Consider the following 25,168-nt stretch of genomic DNA (forward strand, 5'->3'; position numbering starts at 1 on the left):
GATACCTAGGAGAAAGTCAACATCTATTTCTTCCCCATGTCTTTTGGAAAATTACTTCAGCAGCATGCCATGAAAGAAAGTATTCACAGTAATGTTTCCCAAAGATGAAGTATCGACAAAAAATTGCTGCAAACTGTTGAAGCTGTGAAGTATTTAAAGAAAGCTAGAAAAAAAATAACATTTCTATTAAAATGTTTCTAGATTCAGGCATGTTTAAAAAAGTATTGGTGAATTGTACTTAGATATTTAGTTATTATTCTGTAAGTCTTTTCTATACATCAGGCCTGGGGATGGTAAGCATCAATCAAACCTTTTGAACCCAAAATACAAACTTAAGAAGAGAATAGTATACATCACACTTCTCAATAAACAGTCTGGAGATGTACTCTTAAGTTTAGAGCAGTTCTTCTAACATTTACAGTTCATTTTAAATAGTGTTGACACTGACACTCCAAGGTTTCAATTCATAAGCATATTCATGAATTAGATGAACTAGATGTGTTTCACTTGGAAATAGCTATATACTGCCTAGGCTGAATTTTAAAACAAAACCAGAAATAAACAAACCAAAAATCCCACCAAGCCTTCTGACTGAGTGCATTCAAGATTGCAGAAATAAAACCACAATTGTCTTAGGCTTTCTAAAGAAATTTTCTTAGGAAAAGGGATATTTCTCCTTCAGCAAGTGCAAACATATGAATAAGAGTTTGAAGGAGAAATGTGGCATAATAATCAGTGTTAACTTTGATTATTCTGATAGCATTTTAGAACTTATTTTAAAATCCTTAATCTTATTTGATTCTTAAAAATAACTTGAAATAAAGTTTGTTATTTTACAGATGAAAACACTGAAACTCCAAAAGGTTTATAACATTTCAAGTGATCACACAAGGCAAACCTTGAAAGATATTCAGCAATATGCTTGCAGCTAGAGGGAAGTAAGACATTTAACGCAATTTCCTTGTTGATATTTTTTAAGAACATAAAGACTTGATTAACATCGGATAGCTAGGATCAGTCAGGTACTAGAGTGAATATCTTTTATTCCCTAGCCTAATACTCTTGTCACTAAACCATTCTGCCTTATGTGTAGGTGAACAGGACAGGGTGAGTGCCTGGGACCAATCATTTCACTGCTCTCAGTGAACCTAAAGCAAAAAGACAGGTACCCACAGAGTGACTACTTAACCCACGCTACTCTCAGAGCAAAGGTTGTACCATCTGCTGAGCTCCTATCCCCATCTTTCTGTGAAATTAACTGGAACAGATGACTGACATGATGTTCTCTGTACTCATTTTTGCAGGAAGAAAATTAAAAGTTAAGAACAATCAGGGATTAATAAGGACCATCGATGATATTTTAGAGGTGAAATCATTTCTATCAGGTGTGATCCTTATTGAATTTCCCCTGTTAGAATATTTCTAATCTGAAGAAAGATTCTTCTGAGTATATTTTCCTAATGCTAAGTTTTTTGGATTTTGGATAATTTTTTATTTACAGTTTTTTAAACCTCATGAGTTCTAAAGATACATCCTAAATTGCATATGTACTTATTATCTAATGAATAAAGTTCTTTTTTTTTTTTTTAAGGATTTTTTTGGTTGATTGTGAGCTCACATGACAGCAAGAGCCAGCACAAGTGAGGTGGGTGAGGGAGGGGAGGCGCAAGAGGAAAGGGAGAAAGAATCCTAACCAGACTCCACCCTGAGTGCAGAGCCCCACAAGGGGCTCAATCCAAAGACCCTGAGATCATGATTTAAGTCAAAATCAAGAGTCAGACACTTAACTGACTGAGCTACCCAGGTGCTCCTCAAGTTCTCAACCAAAATGCTTTCAGGCCCAATAGCCAATTCCCTACATTTTTCCATATATCTCCATAGAAAAACGGTCTACAGTTTAGACATTAAATGTGTCTCCTCTTTGTCTCAAGACACTGTCCTAACTTAGACCCTCATCTCCTCTTCATAGACTCCTGCAAAGCCTCTGGTCTCATTTTTGCCATTATTTTCAAAAGCACAGAATCTAATCTTGCCTTTGTGCTCCTTCACTATAGTTGTCTCTGGAGTAATATTAACATTCTATTTCTTGATATGGGTGCTATTTATACAGATGTGCTAACTTTGTGAGAATGTAGCAATCTGCACACCGATGATATGTGCACTTTTCATTAGGTGTGCTATAATTTAATTTAAAAAGACTCAGAGTTCTAAATGTCAGTTGTGACTTCTGGACTGCACTTGAAATTTTCTGTAAACCACTTCACTCAAATAAAGGTACTAAAATGGAATGGAATTGAAACTACTGTGCCCTAAATTCAAAGAAATATTTGTCCATGAACAGAACATCCTCTCCTTGCATGATCTAAGTTTCTAGTGTTTCCTCCCATATTTTTATAAGTTATCTTTCCAAATATGTAATGGAGTGTATAAAATATATAATATTCATCACAAGGCAAATATGTGATTGTCAGAAAACACTGATATTTTGAAGTTACTAAGCTTTTTAATGAGAGAAATTTAGTTTTCATTATATTTTATTTTTCTTCAGCTTCTCAGCTCTTTTCTGTTTTTTTTCAGGTAAAATCATTTCAAGAAAGGAAAGCCGTAAGGTAATATAGCACATAATAAATAAATAAATATATATATATATATATATATATTTGAATTAAAAAAAAACCTCAGTGTCTCCACCTAGAGGACAAAAGAAAACTGGGCTGTTTCGCTTCAAAACTATCTTTACTTTTCCCATCTCCATCTCTGTATCTCTTCCACTCACATCTTACACACACCTCATGTATTCTGGTCACACTAACACATTTGGTATTTCTTAAACTTCACTTTCTCTCCTCTCAGCGCTCATCTACTTCACATGTTGTCTATGCTGACTGAATGGTGTGGTGGCCACTCTTTTCCCAGGGCTCTTTAAACCCACAACTCCCCAGAAATGATTAAATTGGACAGTAACTACAGTGTGCACTCTCTGGCCACAATGACTACCTGGACATGAGCATATCACCAAAGTGCAACCACTGGAAATAAATATATATATTTATGTGTATACATATTCATGTATATAAATTATGTACATGTATATATATTTATGTGTGTGTATATATATGTGAACATATATATATATATACATACATACACATACATAATTTATTTTTTTTCTGGAACAAATAAGTAAGCTGTAGGTAGTGATTTCATTATGGAAAAGCCAGAGATAATGAAGATGAGCCAGAAAGTAACAGAAATGAAACAGAGAAGATTTTGGTAGTATCAAGTTTCTGATTTCCAACACGGAAATTCCAGAAAATCCCCAATTCCTACAGTTCTTTCTTTGATTCTATCAGTTCCAACATCACCTATTCTGTGAAGTCCTTTCTGAAAATCTCTATGTGGAGTTCTTTACAGAGGTAAAAATAAGTCCGTACCTGCTCTAAACCACCATGCGTCTACGATAAATAGCACTAACCAAAGTTACTTGTTTTACTTGTCTGCATTCCCAACCAGAACTATAAACTCTTAGAAGGTATGAATTTATATCAGGTATAATGTCCCCTTTGTGCTTAATGCACAAGAAAAGATTAAACACCTACTGAATTTTAAAAATGGACTACTCAGAAAAAGAAAATAGAAACTAAGTGAGAGTAGTTTTAAAGACAGCAAGGAGTTTTTTTTTAATAAAGATTTTATTTATTCATGAGAGACACAAAGAGAGAGGCAGAGACACAGGCAAAGGGAGAAGCAGGCTCCCTGTGGAGTGCCCAATGAGGGACTCAATCTCAGGATCCCAGGATCAGGCCCTGAGCCGAAGGCAGATGCTCAACCGCTGAGCCACCTAGGCGTCCCATGGGGGAGTTTTAAGTACTCCAATGCAAGTATGTCAGGAATATCTTAGTGCTATTTAAAAAATTAAATATTGTTAATAGCTAAGATGAGTTTTATTTTAAAAGCACATGATGTTAAGTAACAGGCTAGTAGCATCCCACTTTTCAAGCAAGATTCATCCTTAAAAACTTCGCAAAGGACAGACTGCCAATCTGGAAACCTAATAAGGATGGTGGAAAACAGAAGATAACAGAAAAAAATGCAAACAAAATATGGGAGGAATAATAAGGGGATGAAAATAAGACCTAAGAACATTAAGGAAACCAACAGTATATAATGTGAAAAAATGGAAGGTAGAATGAGGGATAAACAGAAACCTAAAATGTGTAGCGTTGAAACACCTAACATAAAAATGAGGAAAATCTGATGTAGTATTTTATTAAAACTACAGTACAATCTTGTGGTTGTCATAGATATTATATAGGTTACCCAAAATATCATACATTAGTATTTCCCAAACAAGACTACATGAGTTTTTCAGTAAAAATAATTTTGTAGTTTTTGTTTTCAAAACAATCTGAATGATCAATAACATCATGTTGTGCCCCATACTTCAGGGACTGAGTTTGCATTGCCATCACCCTGTCACCATATAGCACTTGATCTACTGTCATGGGCTAATGATAATGAGTAAAGAAAACTGAGGGATTTCAAATAGGGATGGATTAGTACTAAGTGAAAATGAACTGATGGTGAAGGTGATCATTATGAAATATGTGAACCATTTTAGATGGAGAAAGTGGTAAAAGGATGCAGTCCTGTTAAGGCAGGCAAAAGTACCAATAGGTGAAGTGCAAAGACTCTGCCTATAAGAGTTAGGACCACAGTTACACTGTGAGCAGAAATGTGATCTTGGAAAAATAACACTATTGCTTTAAAGTAATGATGTTCAGTTAACATTTCATTGGTTTTACTATTTTGTTTCTATTAACTCATTTTATTTTTCAGTTTTACAGTTAGAAATAAGCTATAATATTATGGTTTACAATTAACATTTTAGGTTACACTACGTTAAAATATTTCTTGAAAACACTAGAATTTTTTTTAAAGATTTTTTATTTATTTATTCATGAGAGACACACAGAGAGAGAGAGAGAGAGAGAGAGAGAGAGAGAGAGGAGCAGAGGGAGAAGCAGGCTCCATGCAGGGAATCCGATGTGGGACTCGATCCCACGTCTCCAGGATCAGGCCCTGGGCCAAAGGCAGCGCAAAACCGCTAAGCCACCAGGGATGCCCTGAAAACACTAGAATTTTAAATAGCAGTAGTTGAGAAGGAATAACTCCCTACTTTGGCTTTCCACATGTTTTTTTTTCCTTTTAAAGGTGTTGCTAGTATTTATATTTGCAAAAAATTACTGGTAAGCATCTTAAGAATTTATTTATTTGACAGAGAGAGCACACACACAAACAGGGGAAGAAGCAGAGGAAGAGGGAGAAGCAGACTTCCCATTGAGCAGGGAGACTGACATGGGACTCGATTCCAGCACCCTGAGTTTATGACCTGAACTGAAGGCAGATGCTTAACTGACCAAGCCACCTAGGTGTCCCAGTTTAAAAAAAAAAAAAAAAAAGCATGGGTGGGGCACCTGGGTAGCATAGTCAGTTAAGGGTCCAACTTTTGCTTTCAGCTTGGGTCATGATCTTAGGGTTGTGAGATCGAGCCCTACATCAGACTCCATGCTCAGTTTGGAGTCTGAGAATCTCTCACCCCCTCCCTCTGCCCCTCCTGCTCCCACTCTCTCTCAAATAAATAAATCTTGGAAAGGAAAGGAAAGGGGAAGGGGAAGGGGCAGGGGAAGGGGAAGGCGGAAGGGGAAGGGGAAGGGGAAGGGGAAGGGAAGGGAAGGGAAGGGAAGGGAAGGGAAGGGAAGGGAAGGGAAGGGAAGGGAAGGAAGAAGGGAAGGGAAGGAAGAAGGGAAGGAAGAAGGGAAGGAAGAAGGGAAGGAAGAAGGGAAGGAAGAAGGGAAGGAAGAAGGAAGGAAAGGAAGAAGGAAGGAAAGGAAGAAGGAAGGAAAGGAAAGGAAAGGAAAGGAAAGGAAAGGAAAGGAAAGGAAAGGAAAGGAAAGGAAAGGAAAGGAAAGGAAAGGAAAGGAAAGGAAAGGAGAAAGGAAAGGAAAGGAAAGGAAAGGAGAAAAGGAAAGGAAAGGAGAAAAGGAAAGGAAAGGAGAAAAGGAAAGGAAAGGAGAAAAGGAAAGGAAAGAAGAAAAGAGAAGGGAAGAAGAAAAGAGAAGGGAAGAAGAAAAGAGAAGGGAAGAAGAAAAGGGAAGGGAAGGGAAGGGAAGGGAAGGGAAGGGAAGGGAAGGGAAGGGAAGGGAAGGGAAGGGAAGGGAAGGGAAGAAAAGAAAGAAAAACAGCATGGGCTGGGGGGTAATTACCAAATAAGATAATCTTTCGATATATCTTATAATTCTCTTACTCTACAATGATAAAGACAGTAGTGTACGAGAAATATTTGGTTTGCTTTATTTGGGGAGAAAGAAGGAAGGGTTATAAGAGCATTAAACATGCTCTTTAAAGCTATAATTCAGTAATATAAAGCATATCCTACTTATCATCATATTTCTATTTATCAAATATTGCCTCCCATGGCTATTTCCCTTATGGTTGTAATAAATGGAAAGTAAATTTTATGTATTACTTCATGGAAAAGCATTTTAAAATCCTTATTGGAATGTATAATTGACTTTGGCAAACTTTTCTTCTACAGAGATGAAACACTTTAGAGAAGAAGAAACTAATATTTACTACATTCTCACTAGGATAGGTATTCATTTATTTATTTATTCATTTATTAATATTCCAAGGGCTGGAATACAAATGTGGGTATAATCCATATTACGTACCATGAAAGAGGTCAGAGTTTAGAGGAGGAACTAGAGAAATAGCAAGTGTCAACTACCGTGATAGCATAGAAGATGGGGAGCCTAAAATATCAATCACCAAGCTTAGCCAACATTACCTCTATCTTCATAGACACCATGAGATGTGGCTACCATTATTCCAGTTTTACCAATGAGAAAACTAGGTATGATTCAGAGAAATAATTTGTTTCAACTCATGGTTTTTCTCCACTTTCTAGTTTCTTTGAGTTTTCTGCGTGTTGTGTCCCTAAGTGACGGTTTCTTAATTTTCCAAATTATTCCCTTCTTAGGCTTTTGGTAGAGTTTATCAGAAAAGGAATCTGCATTGATTTTGTCAAGTTGCTCACTGCCAAATCAATCATCTGAAATGTGGTTTCTAACCCTGCCATTTTACCTTCATAGTTCTAGTTCATTGAAAACCTTCAACCTGCCAAACTGGTTAATTTCTAATTTTAATTCTTATTTGACACTTTTATCGCTCTTTTCATGAAATTGTTTTGTTTTGTTTGTAACCTTCCTTTGCTTTTCCTTTTACTTGTTTTCAGTTTTTACTCAGTCTCCTCACTAGGATCTCTTTTGCCTGTATATTAAAAGCCACCCAAGGAAGACAACTGGGGGTACCCCATTTTGTACTTACTCGCTTTGTAATTCTGAAATAATCCCTGTAGGTCTTGAATTCCTCTCTCTCCTGCTAATCCTCATCACCATTTATGAGTTCAAATCCTCATTCTCTCCCACCTGAACAATTACAATAGCCTTTCAATTATGTTCATCCCTGTAGCTTTCACTTCTACTGTTTCATCCATACTGTTGCCCAAGTGATTTTTCTAACTCACAAATCCGATCTGGTCACTTGTTCATTTAAGCTTGGGAAGAGTTTATAGTGTAACAGAAATAATTTATAGTCTCTTCCAATCACACTAGCAAACTGTACAATCAGGATCTATGTTACAAAAGACAGAAACTGGTTAACGTGAGCAGAGAAGAATTTATTAAAATTTTGCCAAATAAGTCACTAAATTAACAGAAAGTTTGGAAAGCTAACGTGAGCAGAGAATAATTTATTAAAATTTTACCAAATAAGTCACTGAATCAACAGAAAGGCTCCAACAAGATGTAAAGAAGGCAAGGCTCATACAAATTCCCACCACCGAAATACTCTTCATGTAATTCCACCACTATCATAATGGACACTGGGCACTAACTTGTGAATACACATTCACTCCCCTCATCCCTGAACTTTTAAATTCATATAAAATACTTGAAAAATCTTTACTGATCCTTCCCATTTGTGTCACTCCCCCAAATCTAAGTCTTGAGCAGAAGTAACTGATTGATCACGCATAAGTCAGGGACAAAGAGAGAGTACAACTCCTTGCTATCAATTTTTCTTAAGATGCAACCTTAAAAGTAGATGAATGGTAAATCCCAATTCATACTCCATATGGCTACACTGAATTAAGTTCTCTAAAGCTAAAGAAAAAAAACAAAACAAAACAGGGCATTATAAGTTTACAAGAATAATTATTAGGTGTAATGGACAGAATTAGAATTGGTACAAACAGGGCAGCCCTGGTGGATCAGCAGTTTAGCGCCACCTTCAGCCCAGGGCGTGATCCTGGAGACCAGGGATCCAGTCCCATGTTGGGCTCCCCGCATGGAGCCTGCTTCTTCCTCTGCCTGTGTCTCTGCCTCTATCTCTCTTCTCTGTGTCTCTCGTGAATAAATAAATAAAATCTTTAATAAATAATAACTGGCACAAATTATCCTTCCCTCTTATATCCCCAAAATGTATCTGTCTCTCATGATTAAAGGTATTTTCCAAAAAAAAAAAAAAAAGTATTTTCCTGAAAGTTAAATATGACTAGATATGAATATCACATTAATAACCCAACACGACTTGCTCTTCCCTGGGAGCTCATTTGCAATTTCCTTCCTTTTCCTCATAGATGACAAGGTTAAGGCTGAGGTGAGGTAAAGCTAAATCTAAATTAAGTGGGACACTCACTCAAATCCCTTGTATTACTCTCCTATAGCCCCTCCCACAAACTCTGGGCTATACAACAAGATTACTTAACAGTAATATTAACAGTATATTAACAGCATATTAAATACTTTTCTTCAAATCTATTAAATCAGAAATAAGATAGAAGATGGCTATCTCTTTCTTTGGGTCATCAACTTTATCTACAGGAAAGGTTTATCAAAATCAGAAATCAAAACATTCATCTGGCCAGATCATGATAGCCAATAAAAATCAATTATATTATTCATTTAAATAAAAATATAATTATATCTAAACCTCAAAGATCTGTATAGCTAAGACTCCTCTTCTTCAGAATAAAGGCAAAACATATTCTCTAGAACAGTAATTCTGTATGGTTTTTACCTGCCATATGTTTTTATTTTTAATTCATCTTTCTAAGGTCAGCTACTCATAAACAGAACTTTAAGAAAATATAAATATAAAACTTCCTCTATAACTTAAGACCAAATCTCATTACTTTGTCATGCTCCCTTAAATGGTCAGAATGCTGTCACAAACATTCTAGATTCTTCTTTTATCATATCCTTCATTTTTTCTCCCAATTTATTTCTAAGAACATTATGTTCTAAGAACACTGAACTACTTATAGATATCCCTTAAACCAAAGACAGCATTTCTAGTCCCATCTCTTAAATCTTCTAACTCTTAAATATTTTACAAAAGCATTTTTGTGAAGTTTTGTTACCTGTCCCCAGATGAAGGGCATAATCATTCACTTCATTCTATCTCTATTTCACAAACACATTTGTATTAGCTTACGTGCCATATTTTGTCATAACAGTTGAAGTCTATACTTGATTATTACATCTCCAGCTTCTAGCACAGTGTCTGGCACATGGTGAACAATCAAATATATAAGAAAAAAAAAATACAGATGAAATACAGATTTAACAGCATCTCTTACTGTTTCTCCTTTTCTCTGCTTTTCATTCCTCTTACTAGTTTCACTTCGACATCTCAGGGCCACACTGTCTATTTCTGCCTCCTATTCTATCCAGAGAGTTAATCTGAAATTTCACATCTGTTTCTTATTAGTAAAAATATAACTTTTGACCAGCCAGAGTGTTTTCTATTTACTGACAGTTTTGGAAGGTAGTTTCAATGCAAATTCAAAGTGAATTTTTTTTAAAATAATGTACTCTATACAATCTGCACAGCATACAAAAGATATTTTCTATAAACAATTTGATTTGTACATGTGATAGTGCTCTAAAACATAAAAAGCAGCCCAAAAGTTCTGGAAATACAATGAAGTTCAACAGTATTCAGGATTTGCAGGTAAATTTTTTCTTGCTGATTAACTTTGGGCTTCAAGTAGTCTGTTACTTTTTTTTTATGTTAAGAAACAGCCAAAAAGTAGCTTTTCTTTCTAGTCATCAGTAATTGATTTTAAGTCCTGCATTAAACCAGATAACCTTCTACTACAGTTTCTAAAAATAAAATGTTAGAAAATCTTGGTACCCTTGAAAGTTAGTATTATTTTGGTTTTTTTAAATAGACACAGTTTCTTTTTGTTTTAGGATCAGTCTAAATTTCACTCTGATTTTATTTTTTTTCCCTACAGCTGCTGCTATACTATCTTCTTCCCTTTTAGAAGATAGTCAAGTATTAAAAGGGAGGTGATACAGCATATTCTGGGACCTAAATGAGGTTGGCTCTCTACTTAAATGAGAAGGAATAGTCATCAGCAAAAGAAAAGATGCAAATATCTGCATTGTTTTAGCCCTAGAACACGAGAGGTTTGCAAATCAGTTATTTCCAAGAACATCTAGAACCTGTTTTATATGAGAATCGATCATATATCAACTTTTTTTTAAAAAGTAATAAAAAGTTATCATTTTGATTTCTGGATTCTTTTTATTTTATTAATATTTAACTTCACAGAAACAAATTTAGGGATAACCACAAAGTCAGAACCTTTATAACTCTGGATCCCCAGCACCTTGAAGGTGGCAGGTTCTTCTTATAGGTATAATAACACGTTGCTTAATTTGTATTTTTCTCTTTGGCAGCATATAAAGAAAGGAAGTTATTTCATAGAGGTTAAAGATGCAATTTACTACTTTAAAAACTCTGAAAAACATTATGCTTGGACTAGGACTATCTTGGTAGATAATAATTTCAGTGGAGCTTTCAATTTCTCTACACGGAGAAAGTAGATTACTATGTTTCATTAATTTGCCATCTACAATTTTCTTCTTTTGGAATTAAAGTCTAGAAAGTTATTTTTATTCCTACTACATAGAATCTACTATTTTTGACAAACTCATTATTCAGTTTCTATAATATCTTCTACTTTACAAACTTAGATGTGATGTTTTATTTCTTCTGTCACTCTAGCAATATGAGCATTCATAAGTATTGACATTCCAAAGAACACATAAAATCTAGATTACATAAATTTTCTGACCCTAGTCGTCCATTTCACATCATTCCTGAATACTCTCCTTGTCACAAGAACAAATATTCTTTGTTGTATACAAATGTTGCACACAAAGACATTTTCAAGCAGATTACTGAAGGACTACTTAATATTTTTTTTTGGCATGCTCATATAGAGACAAATAGACATATATTGGAGATTCAGTAGTAGGAAGCAAAGATAATGTAAATTTTGTGTGATCAAAAAATAGATTTTATGAAAACAAATAGGAATCTCAAAAAAAATGTATTAAGGTAAAGAAAGCAATAGGTTAGGAGGTTAAAAGCCATACACCTAAACAAAGATTATCTATATCTTCACTGAAATGTGTATATCTAAATGAGAGTAATATATTGGATTTTAAGTAATGGATTTTCAAAGTAACAGACCAAAATATAACACAACAGTAGTTGATGACAATAAAAAGAGAATTTTACTTGAATTTCTGAATACCTATCACAACATTAATTGCATTATGGTCACAAACCTAAAAAATTTTTCAAATAATAATTTAAAAACTCCATAAAAATTTAATCCTATACATCCTTGTATCAAATGCTCTTCCAGAAAGAAAGAAAGTTAACTACCTAATTTTAATATTATTACTAATTTTATAAGTAGGTACTGGTTTACGCGTAGTTGAGAAGAGTGTGACTATGTCTTTATGTGCAAAAGCACTAAACAAGTGAAATTTAAAGGCATCCCAACGTAGCTACTAATACTATGTTCCATCTAGGAAATGCAGGAACAGATAAAGGTGTCAGGTTTAGAGAAAGAAAACCTATGCTTCAGGCTTACTTCTCAATTTATTAATTTTAGAACCTTAAATAGGTCATTTAATTTCAATGGTTTGAGTCAGCCATTTACTGAAAACCGAATAACTTTCTTTAGCACAAAAGAGCTAAGGCAGAGCTAAGGCATATAAAAGCACTTCACAGACTGTACAACACAGAATATAAGGAAATAAGCTGTTAGTATGAAGTAGAGGTGACTATTTTCTTCTATAGAGTAGTTTTTACTATAATAGCTAGTTCCAAATAAAATTATTACTGATTATTGCTAGCTTTTTTCAATTTTAACTTTAATGTCGAATTATTTTAATGAATGTATGGTGTTAAATACACCTTGATTATTTTTGTATTTCTTAAAATTTAGGTCTACCCACACTTGTAAAAATAAAGAGCCAAAGCAATTAGTTAAGTCAACAATAAAGAAGGAGCACAAAATCTGCAAAGCTAGGGACACCTGGGTGGCTCAGCGGTTTGGCCTCTGCCTTCGGCCCAGGGCGTAATCCTAGAGACCTAGAATTGAGTCCCGAGTCCAGAGTGGGACTCCCTGCATGGAGCCTGCTTCTCTCTCTCTCTGCCTCCCTCTCTGTATCTCTCATAAATAAAATCTTAAAAAAAAAAAAAAAAAGAACCTGCAAAGCTCAAATACCGAGGAATGGTCACATAGCAAAGTTCAGGAAACCTATTACCTGTATTACCTCATTCTCCAGTCTAGAGAAGCTTGGAGTTTATGTATAATATGGCTTTCTTATTGGAAGTTATTTTTATAAAAGTCTAGTTATATATACATACTTACACACCCCACACATGCTATTCCTCAGTGTCTTTTATAATGAAAGTATCCTATAATACTCAGATTATAGTTACTAATAGTTAATGCAGAGAAATAGACAAGTATTACATTATTATAATATTCATTTTGTCACTTCCAGGACTTCTAAACATACTAATTATTACAAAATGGAAATTGTAAGCATTGCATAGTCTGAATAAATTTATAAATATATCAATTATTTTACTTACAATAAAAAATAACCTCAATATCATATTTAAGGGTACTTAGCAATTACTTTATTTTTATTATATATTATTATTATTTAAAACATTTTAAAAGATAGGTATTTAAGAGACAGCATGTGTGCATGAGTGGTGGGGGGAAGGGAGGAAAGAGAGGGAGGGAGTGCAAACAAGGGAGGGAGAGAGTCACAGCCCCCGCTGAGTATGGAACCCAAGGGACAGGGGCTGGATCCTTCTGAGATCATGACCTGAGGCACAATCAAGAGTTTGACATTTAACCAACTGAGCCACCTGGGGACCCCTAGCAATTACTTTTTACATACACAGTTCAAATTTGCTACCAAATTTACTATTAACATTTTAAAATTTATGTTCTTTAAAGCCAAAGATTAGTATTAAAATTCACTAAATCTAATCAGTAGAATTATTTCTGTCATGACACAAGCAAATTTTGTATTGACATTCATTAAAACTTTTTTCTTGTAACTCTAGGCCTCTTCATTTCTTTATAATATCTTCCTTAAAAAAAGAATTTTATTTTTTTAATATTTTATTTATTTATTCATGAGAGACCCACAGAGAGAGAGGCAGAGAAACAGGCAGAGGGAGAAGCAGGCTCCACATAGGGAGCCTGATGTGGGACTCGATCCTGAGACCTGAGGATCACGCCAAAGGCAGGCACTAAGCTGCTGAGACACCCAGACATCCCACAAAATAGGATTTTAAGTGGTAATGTTAGAATTTTTGTTAATTGATTGTCCTGTTAGTCTGAATAAACCTATTTAATTTCCGACTTTTCGAGGAAAGCAGAAATTAGTAACACATTAACAGAAACAAAGAAATTGGTATTATTGTTAGAATATACCATTAACAGAAACACAGGGAAAATTTTATTAAGAAAAAATATGTGATGATAAAATTATTGGCCAATAAGTTAATATATATATTGAATAAAAATATTATTTAAAAAAAAATATTATTTATAGATAACTAATTGAAAAGACAATTTTTTCCAGGCTTAACCATTGTAAAAAGTAGATTACTTCCATGAAGATAGGAATCAATGAGGTCATCAAATAGGCTCCATAATAAGTATATAAGTATCACAGGTATATTCCCCACCCATTGAGTGTTTACATTCAAAAGGAGGAAACTTTGAAATGGACATTCACGAAAGACTCCATAGATTTCTACCATTACTGGATACCTTTCAAGAAAACACAAATGTACTAGAATTAATATTAAAATAATTGAATACATTTTTCTTCTTACTACAAAAAAAAATGACCTAAGTTAAAATAAATTCCTAGAGATTAGTGACCAACTGAGGTTAATGGCCTGAAACTATACTTTAGGCAATTAACTCCACCCATCCATTCATTAATCCCCAGGAAATACCCAGGTCTACAATTGTTACTGCTTAATTATAACCCGAATGGAACCATGAGAGATGAGAGCGGCAATGTGATTGGCTAATGTACAAAAATTAAGTTCTCCATGAATGCCTTGTACATATCAATTAAAACTGCATCACCTTTAAAAAAAATCCATATGCCTATATTTCTTTCCCATTTTCAGTTCATAATAGCAATAATGACTTTGATGCTGGGCATTTTCTGAGAATTAATAGCCAGCGGATGTTAATGGTCCTTGGCTGTACCTTGAACCATTCACTCCTCCCTGTTAGTCATTAATTCCTATGAAATGCCCAGCTATTGCTTAATTAACTTTACAATGCAGTTAATGCAGATATGACATGATAGAAAGATTTTTATTTATAAGCTTCCAAAAAACAAACCTGCAGCTCAAAAAAGCCTTGCAAATATACAGTTTCAGATTTCTGAAATGTACACTGAAAATTAAGAATGGAGAGGTGATGTCAGCAAGAAGGAAGACTAGGAGATCCCAATGCTCTCTCCCCACCAAAAATAACTAAAGCAATAAATAACCTCAAATTGGAGAAAATAGCTCAGGAAAAGCTCTGGATTACAATGAAGCAGCAGCACAAAACCTGCAAAGCTCAAATACTGAGGAATGGCAACATAGCAAAGTTCAGGAAGCCTCTTATCTGTATTACCTCATCCTCCAGTCTAGAGAAGCTTGGGGTCAGGAGGAATAGCCTTAGAGGAATTGCACCCCATGGGGAAATGGAGAGCAGGAGAATCCCAATAGGCCTCACCACCGTGGACACTTCCAGCCTGTGCTACAAGAGGTTTCCCAGTGTTTACTGATGCCTATCCCAGCTGACAGAGCTGCCTACAGATACTCTCCTGTATCTATACCCTGTAGGTAAAGCTGTTGCTGTGAGGAGACCTGGTGCAGGGAGCTCAGTCACTGATATGTCCTGCTATCAGAACACCATAGTGTTTTACCATATAGGGGATCACAGCATGCCCCATATGTTATGTGCCCCACCACCAAGGCTCAGGTCTTGGCTCTGAACCCTCACTGTCAAGGCCACAATGCCACTGCTCTGAGCCCCACCCCCAACCCAGATCAGGACTGACCTGTCTTGGCCAGGAAGTGCTACCATTACTCTAAGCCCAGCTCTACTATGAAAAACTATATGCTAACAAACTACATAACCCAAGAAATGAATACATTCTAGAAGCCAAAACAGAATCATGAAGAAAGAGAAAATCTGAACAGAATAATGAGTAAGGAGACTGAATCAGTAATCAAAACCTTCCCACCACAGAAAAGCCCAGGAATAGATGGTTTTAGAGGTGAATTCTACCAAATATTTAAAGAATTAATGCCAATCCTTCTCAAAACTTCCAAAAAACTGAAGAGTAGGGAACACTCCCAAACTCATTTAACAAGGCCAGCCAGCAATGTTTTGGTACCAAAGCCAAATAAGGACACTATAAGAAAAGAAAATCATAAATCAATATCCTTGATAAATATTGATGAAATAATTCTCAACCAAATATTAGCACACTGATCTTAGCAGCACATGAAAAGAAATCACTCACAATGCTCAAGTGGGATTTACCCTTGGGATGCAAGGATGGGACAACATATGCAAATTAACAAATGTGATACACCATATTAATAGAATGAAAAATAAAAATCATGATCATATCATTACATGTATAAAAAAAACATCTGGCAAATTATAACATAAAACCCTTTCATGATACAAATACTTAATAAAGTGGATACAGAGGAAAATACCTCAACATAATAAGGTTATATATAACAAAACCACAGCTAATATCATATTCAAGTGAAAGGATGAAAGCTTTTTCTGAATGATCAGGAATAAGACAAGGGTGCCCACTTTCACCTCTCTTAGTCAACATAGTATAGAAGTCCTAGCTAGAGCAACTAGGCAGATTAAATAGATAAAAGACATCCAAATTAGGGATGCCTGGGTGGCTTCCATGGTGGAGCATCTGCCTGCAGTTCAGTGTGTGATCCCTGAGTCCCGAATCAAGGGATAGAGTTTGCTTTGGGCTCCTGCAGAGGACCTGCTTCTCCCTCTGCCTGTGTCTCTGCCTCTCTCTGTGTCTTTCATAAATGAATAAAATCTTTTTTAAAAAATGGTATCCAAATTGGAATTAATGAAGTAATTTTTTTGTTATTTGCAGATGAAATTATCTTCTATCTAGGAAACATTAAAGACTCCAACAAAACACTATTAAAACTAATAAAAAAAGTTCAGTAAAGTTGCAAGTTACCAAATCAACATACTGAAATCAGTTGCATTTCTACACCAATGCTGAATTATCTGAAAGAAAAATTAAAAAGCAATTTCATTTATAGTAGCATTGAAAATAATAAAATCCTTAGGAATAAATTCAACCAAGAAGATGAAAAATCTGTTCACTAAAAACCACAAGACGTTGATGAAAGAGACTGAAGACACAAATAAATAGAAAGATAATCAGTATTCTTCGAAGACCTAATGTGGTGAAAATATCCACTTTATCTAGAGTGATCTACAGATTCAAAGCAATTCCAATCAAAATTCCAATGGCATTTTTTCACAAAAATAGAAAAAAAGCATTCAAAAAATCATGTGGAAACACAAAAGTCCCCAAATAGCTAAAGCAATCTTGAGAAATAAGAACAAAGATGGAAGCATCACAATACCCAATTTCAACTATATTACAAAGCAACAGTAATTGAAACAGTATAGCACTGACATAAAAACAGGCACATAGAGCAGCAGAACAGAGCAGAGAGCCCAGATATAAATCTACACATATGGGGTACCTGGGTGGCTCAGTTGGTTAAGCATCTGCCTTCAGCTGAGTCATAATCTCAGGGTCCTGGGATGGAGCCCTACGTCAGGCTCCCTACTTAGTAGAGAGTCTGCTTTTCCCTCTCTCTCTGACTCTACCCCTGCTTTTGTGCTCGGTCTCTCTCTCACTTGTTCTCACTCTCTCAAATAAATAAATACAATCTTTAAATAAATGAATAAATCTATACATGTGGATTTTAACACAAGTGCCAAGAACACACAATGGAGAAAGGACAGTCTCTTTAATAAATGGTACTTGGAATACTGGACATCCACATGTCAAAGAATGAAATCAAGCCCCTATCCTACATCCCTCACAAAAATTAACTCAAAACATATTAAGGATTTAAACATAAGACCTGAAATCATAAAACTACAACAACACACAGGAAAAAAAGCCTTAACATTGGTTTTGACAGCAATTTCTTGGACAAGACACCGAAAGCACAGGCAACAAAAGCTAAAATAAAAGAATGAGACCAGATTAAAGTGTTTCTCAGAAAAGAAAACAAGAAGTTACAAAGGCAACCTATAGAATGGGAAAAAATACTTGCAAACCATATATACGATAATGAGTTAAATCCAAAGTATATAAATAACTCCTATAACTCAACAGCAAAAAACCAAATGATCCAATTAAAAAAAATGGGCAAAGGATCTGAATATTTTTCTAAGGAAAACATACAAATAGCCAACAAATATGTGAAAAAGTATTCAATAAAACTAATCATCAGAGAAATGAGAATCAAAACCAAAGTGAGATATCGTATCATACCTATTAGAATGGCTATTATAAAAAAGACAAGGGGTAACGAATGTTGGTGAAGATGTGGAGAAAAGAGAACCCTTATAAATTGTCGCAGGGATGTGAAATGTTACAGCCATTATGGAAAAAATTACGGCAGTTCCTCAAAAAATCAACATCTAAACTACCATATGATCTAGCTATCCTACCTCTGAGTGTATATCTGAAGGAATTAAAATAGTAGCTCAAAGAGATACCTGCATGCCTAAGTTCATTGCAGCATTATTTACAATAGTCAACATATGGAAACAAACAAAACGTCCTTTGATGGATAAATGGATATGGAAAATGTCTCATAAAACACACACACATATATGCACACACAGAGGAATATTATTCAACCATAAAAAGGAAATCCTGCCATTCAGGGATCAATCTAGAGATTAGGCTAAGTGAAATTAACCTTAAAAATGAAAAATATTAAATGGTATCACCTCTATACAGAATCTTTAAAAAAAATCTGACTTTATAGAAATAAGAATAGAATGGTGGTTGCCAGGGGCTGGGAAGCAGGAGAAATGAGGTAATATATGTCAAAAGATACAAATTTTCAATCGTAAGAAAAAATAAATTCTGAGGACCTAATGTACAACATGGTAACTATAGTCAATATAATATTACATACTTGAAATTTGCTGAGAATGTCTTGAGCATTCTTGTCACATATAGAATGGAGTTATCTATGTTAGCTACGTAGGATTATAGATGTGTTAATTATCTTGGTCTTGGTAATCATCCTACAACGTATATGTAATATCAAATAACCATGTTTTATACTTTAAATATATAGAACTATATTTGTCAATTATTTCCCAACAAAGATAAACATAAAGACAAATTCATTTCTAATCATGGGACTATAAAAAGGTATAGTTTAATTATGTCAACTTATAATAAAGAATTATACTATACTGAAAAGTGAAATAATTATGCTAAAATAGTAGGGTTGTATTTTCTTTCTTTTTTCCAAATTTTAGTAGAAAAAAATTTGCTAAGATGCAGTTATTTTATTTGTGGCTTTGAGGATCATAAAAATACAATGTTTTCGGTTTTATATATATGTGGAAAGTGTAGAATTAGAACTTTAAAAAATCTTGATCTGGAAAGAAGCTAGACATTATTTAACCCAATGCCTGTTTTACACAGATGAAGAAGTGAGACATTCTGAGAAGCAAAGGAACTAGCTTGAGTCATGTGGTCACTGAAGAACAAAAGGCAGGTCTTCTGTTTCCTCTCTCACAGGTTAGAGACCTTTTGCCATCCTTTGACATTTTGGATGCATGGGCTGCATTTCTTTTGGGGTTTATGACAACAGCTATACTTCTAATCTTGCCAAATGAGCAAAGTTTCTTGAACCTACGGCTAATAAGTTGTCAATTTTTTCTCTTTCAGGGAGTTATGTTGAGCTAGGTTAAAAATAACTGATTTTAAAAATTCTTACATTACAAATTACATGGAATCTTAATATTCTAGCAAGACTTTTAAAGTTATATGTATATATACCTATATATAGTGAAAAACATATATACATATATATAGCTTTCATGTGGTAAGTACATTTTAGGAGAACCCAAGTAGGAAATGTGTTCAAGTTAATACACTATAACAATGTGTGTTTTTCTGTTGTATTATTGAAGCAAAATGTATATTTAAAGCATTCAAAATTGATTTAAACTGTAATAAAATCTTACCAGTGATTTTTTCTCCTTGAAAATCATACTTTTGTTTTACCTTGAATGTTGAAATTAATAAAACCAGATTCATATAAAAATTTAAGAATGGAAAGATTTGTGGGAAATGATGTGTAATATAACCTCAAACTGCCTTGAAAGAAGGAGATCTAGCCCATGGTAAAGATTATTCTAATTTCCCCAATTAGTTATTCTGATACTTATTTAACATCATTATGTTCGTTAACCTATTTTTCCTCATTAAAACCCTACTAAAATAAAAACAAGAAACCGTACTGTTTTTATGTAAGAACTATTAAAAAAAATACTCCTCCTCTCACCCTTGTGCCTTTTTTGTGCCTTTTTTCTATGCCCTATGACTCAGAGTTTGCAAACAAGTTTCCTGAGTGGGAATCACTTACTCGTTTCAGAGTAGATTAAACTTGGCAAATTTTAGCACCCATTCTTTCTCAAGGAAAAAAAAAAGAAGTAGTTATCTTAAATTGTAACCCTACCATTTTATCAGCCTATTGGGGGGCATTTTTCAACCCTACTAGCAGCTAATTAAAGGAACATAGTATCTGTCTCAAACCATCTGGCCTACTAGATGCTGTTGACAAACGTAGCAGTTTTCATGCTGCATATAGTGAAACTATTTAAGTTAATAAATTACTTAGCCATGGTAGAAAACCACCTGACTGATCATGTGTTATGCCTCACCTGACAGCACTTGTGAGAGCCCTACTGAAGCCTAACATTAGCCATAGCTTGTAATTACAGCTTTCAGTAAAGATCAGCTCCAGCATATACTATCTTTCCTACAAAATCAAGATCCCTTATATTACTTATGGTTGTGTCACACAGGTACACAAATGGAAAGTTAGCATTTAGTTTTTACCTGTAAAGCATATGGTTTGTAAATGTAATAGTATAATATAAATTACTACCTATTGCATTTATTTACACAGATCTGGTTTGTTGCTGATTTCCCTCATAAAAATAAGAGCCAAAGATCTGAGTTACAATTTTTACAATTATAGGACTTAAAACTATGTATAAAAATGAATGTAGTCAAAAAACTAATGTTTCTCTGAATATTGGTGTCTTGGAACATGAGATTCAGATGCCTAATTTATGATAGGGATACAGGGAATGTTAAACACACAAAATTGATGGATTTATTTTTTCACTTTAAATATTTTAGGATGGTTGAAAATTTTCTGAACAGACAACCAGAATAGAAGTCTGAAAATGGAAAAGATAAAATATACCTCTTGTCAGTTCATTCTGTCAAAAAGTAGGTACATATTATATTCTACATGCATGTGTGTGAGGACACATGCAGAAACGCACATGCATACACAGGCACCAATCAACTTAAGAGTTCTCTAGGATCTTAAATGCATCATATCACTATTTGCAAATATTAACTTTGCTAGTTGGTAAAAGTATCAGAAAATCAAATCGTAATAGAAACTCACTTGCCTATATACAGAGTGAGATATCTGTAAAGCCAAAATTTTGATGAACTATATAGCTCAAAGTATTTTTCAAGTCTTCCCAACACACTATAATGGGAGACTATTAGATAAAATTCTATCCTCATGTAACCTTGATGATTTATTTTTTTAAACGCTGATAAGTATTTGATATAGGTTTCATTACCCCAAACTTTAAACAATTTACTTACCTCCCCAAATGCTCAAAATATTTATCTCCATGATGACTTTATAAAATCACTTAAATAAAAAACAACATAGTTTAAACAATCTACTAAAATGTTTTCCTAATTTGCTTAAATTCTATCTCCTGCACTTTCACTTTTTTTTTTTTTTACATCACAGGTAACAAATACTTTGTTTTTTAAAAATAACTATATTTAGAGATATCTGTTTGAGTATGACCCTATATTTTAAATACTGATTTTTTTTAATCAAAATGAGACTCAATCCAAACTGAGAATTCGTATACTTGAACTCAAAAATTTCTGTTCATTAATCTAGACATGAACTCCTTACGACATAACATGTATAAATAATTTAGTGTACAAAAATAAGCATGTAAATGCTAGAGATGGATTCAAAGTGCGGCATTTTTGACCAAAGCTTTTTGACAATGATACATCTAGATGTGGTTCAAGAATGCCAACCACTCTAGTTTCAATATGCTTTTAGTATGTACAAGCTGTTTGTCCCAGCTCTATTTCACAAAGGAACTATTTCTCTAACAAAGTTGACTGAAATTATCAATAAAGGGGGGAAAATATCTTTTAAGAAAAAAAGAAAGAATGGCTAGAAAACTTGTGAAAGTTTTTTTTTTTTAGACTTTATTTATTCATGAGAGAGAGGCACAGAGACCCAGGCAGAGGGATAAGCAAGCTCCACACAGGTAGCCTGACTTGGGACTCGATCCCCGGTCTCCAGGATCACGCCCTGAGCTGAAGGTGGCGCTAAACCGCTGAGCCACCCTGGGCTGCCCTAAAAAAGATCCTTAGATATACATGATTCCATGTATATCTAAGGGTATGATATAGCAGATTGAAAATTGAAGGCCAGTGACGAAACTCACCAGAAACCATGCTATTTCTCCTGCATAAAATTAAAAATTAAGTCATGAACACTTTAAAGTTGGGTATATTTACATAAAATTTAATATTCCTAAATATTTTTAAATTAATAAGACCACAACAATTCATTTGGAACTGTGTAAAGTCATCCCCTTTAGATAGGACCTGTACTCTCGAGTCCCTAATGCTCCCTGTTGCCTCCTTAAGTTCTTGCACTCAGCCAATCATTCTATTCTACAGGGAAACAAATTCCTTCATAATTTTGGTGTATGTGTGCGTGCACTTGCACAATGAGAATTCTGATGATTATAATAAGGATTTCATGATATCCTCCTTTCCCAACTTCCTGCACATATCTTTTCGAACCTCCAGTGTCTCAAATAAAAATAATCAAAAATCAAAAGAGCTACAGTTTTACTAAGTCAAGATAGGGGATTAATTCGTTTTGCTTCTTTATTGTTGGAGAATGTCATGTTTCTCAATTTATTCATTTACCATTATATTTAAGCTATTTGAATCCTAAAACCTATCAGAATACACTATAGCCAATATAAAGAAATATGAATTCCTTTTAATCTCTAAATGACTCTCCAAGGAATTCAGATGTACTCTTTTACAAAAAACAGTTCAATATTTTTAGTTGACTTCTATTATTTTCACATATATATGTGTGCGTGTGTGTGTGTATATGTGTGTGTGTGTATGTATACACACACACACAGTCCATTTTAGGGCCAAGAGTTTCACCATGACTAATATATTTAGTCTAAGCTATTATGATTAATTATATTCTTTTTAGTCATGGAGTCACCCAAGATATAGTGAGATAGTATTTTTAAAAAATATTTAATTTATTTATTCATGAGAGACAGACAGACATAGGCAGAGGGAGAAGCAGGCTCCCTGAAAGGAGCCCGTTGTGGAACTCGATCCCAGGACCCCAGGATCACGCCCTGAGCCGAAGGCAGAAGCTCAACCACTGAGCCACCGAGGCGTCCCATGAGATAGTATTTTTATGATAATGCATTAATATTTAAATTTCTGGAAATCCATCAAGATACTTGAGAGTCCTCTAAAAACTACATTTCGTAACCTTGACAGTTCTACTTACTTCACTTACAAAACACACACACACATTTTTTTCTATAGTTTGAGATCTTAATTAGTAGTGGTAACTAATCAAGGTATATGGAACAAAGTACATAAAATGTTGTAAGTCCCTAAAACTGACTAAGTATCAGAATCACCTGGGCCCTTAAAAAAATACATGGCTAGGCTGTATCTTTGGGGATTCTGATCAAGGGAATTTGAGTAAATCAATAAATCAGAATCTCTCAGAACAGGGCTCTGTCAATGGTATTTTATTTAAAATTCTCCATGTGATTTTAATTTTCAGTAGGATTGAGAGCCATTAGCCCAGATAAAAGCAATAACCTTAAAAAAAAGTCTTCTCCTGAATTATTTGGATATTTAAACAGAATTGCTTAGTTCACTTATATAACTTTTAGTTGGTTATGAAAAAATTATATCAAATGCCATAGTGAATTCCTAAGAAATTTTCTCCATCTTCAATAAGTCTATAATTAATGAAAGGGGATTTAATATACATGAAATATTAAAAAGTATATCAGCCATTTGCTATTATATAATTGATACTTTCCTATGAGTTAGTATCAAAGTACTAAAGGTCTTAAAACTGAGGCAGAATAGTTTATGTATTTTATAATTGACATAAGAGTCAATCAAATATATTTTTAAGTGAAGGAATTGAAATTGTTTGTAAACCCAGTGTTTTCTTTTCAAAGGATTATTAAGGGGAATGAGAATATTTGATCAGCAAAGGCTACTGCAGTACCTTACATGTGAGCCCTAAGTCTGGATAGGAATGATGACAGAGGTACTAGCTTAAGACGTTTTTCAAAGCATGACTGACAAAAAAGGGAAGATGATTGCTAGAATCAATAACTATAACCATTCACGTCTGAAGGAATGTTAAAGTAATGTTCCTTTAGCAGAGACAAAAACACAGAAGTTTGAGAAAGAACCCTGTTTGGAGAAGAAATAGGATGGGTTTCGATTTCTTGAAGTTCACTTGACGGGAAACACTTAACTGGAAATATTCAGAGGTTAACTGAAGATTTAGAAAAGGAATTTGAGTAAAAAAGCTGAAGATAAGCAAAAAAGAGAAAAACAGGTATTCATTCATATTATATTTTCTGCCTCAAGTCTCAGCTATATTTTGGGGGCAAAGGTCACTCTACAAGTGACTTCTCATAATGAGACAATAATATATCAAAATATTTGAATACAACAGTATTTAACGTGCTGATACTGATTGCTAACATATACTTCCTTTCCTCTGGATTTATTATTTTTTTTCTTACAGTCACAATATCTAGTTCACAAACAGCTAGTTTAGCATTTTAAACTCACTCTTCACTGATCAAATGAGTAAGGGAATATAAACTGCCTCAGGTAAATTATCTACCATTTCACTGAAAGGTTCTTTGCATGGCCTTTATTTATTTTATGGGTTTGCATAATAAGGATTCACACACACGGTTTAGTTCTCCTTCCTCCAGGCTGGTTACCTAGCTGTCCTAATTACCCAGTAATTAAAATAAAACCACTCCAGATAATTGGCAGTCTTCTCTAGTTGAAAACTGGGTAGATAATCATTGGCCTAAGGAAATGCCCCATTCTCATACTGTAATATGAACTACCATCTGTCTATTAAATTAGTCATTGTAAAATATTAACATATAAATGACTACAGTTTAGGCATTATAAAAGTGGTCCTAGCATTTAATATTTTTTTTCCATTTTGTTGACTTACCAACCAATTTCTTTCT

General features: G+C 34.2%; 1 protein-coding gene across 6 annotated transcripts in view; it reads right to left on the reverse strand.

Moving 5' to 3' along the window:
• ERBB4 (erb-b2 receptor tyrosine kinase 4) overlaps window positions 1-25,168 on the reverse strand; it is a 1,096,742-nt gene that overhangs the window by 1,038,765 nt on the left and 32,809 nt on the right. Inside the window, exon 1 of one of the 6 annotated variants that reach the window (XM_041737273.1) lies at window positions 7,390-8,181. The exons of the other annotated variants lie outside the window; for them this stretch is intronic. Within the exon in view, the coding sequence (XP_041593207.1) occupies window position 7,390 (1 nt within the window). The 5' untranslated portion in view covers window positions 7,391-8,181. Of the gene's footprint in view, window positions 1-7,389; window positions 8,182-25,168 lie in introns of those variants that run through there. 6 annotated transcript variants of the gene reach the window in all.

The sequence above is a fragment of the Vulpes lagopus genome, chromosome 22 (assembly GCF_018345385.1).
Source record: "Vulpes lagopus strain Blue_001 chromosome 22, ASM1834538v1, whole genome shotgun sequence".
NCBI classification, from domain to species: Eukaryota; Metazoa; Chordata; class Mammalia; order Carnivora; family Canidae; genus Vulpes; species Vulpes lagopus.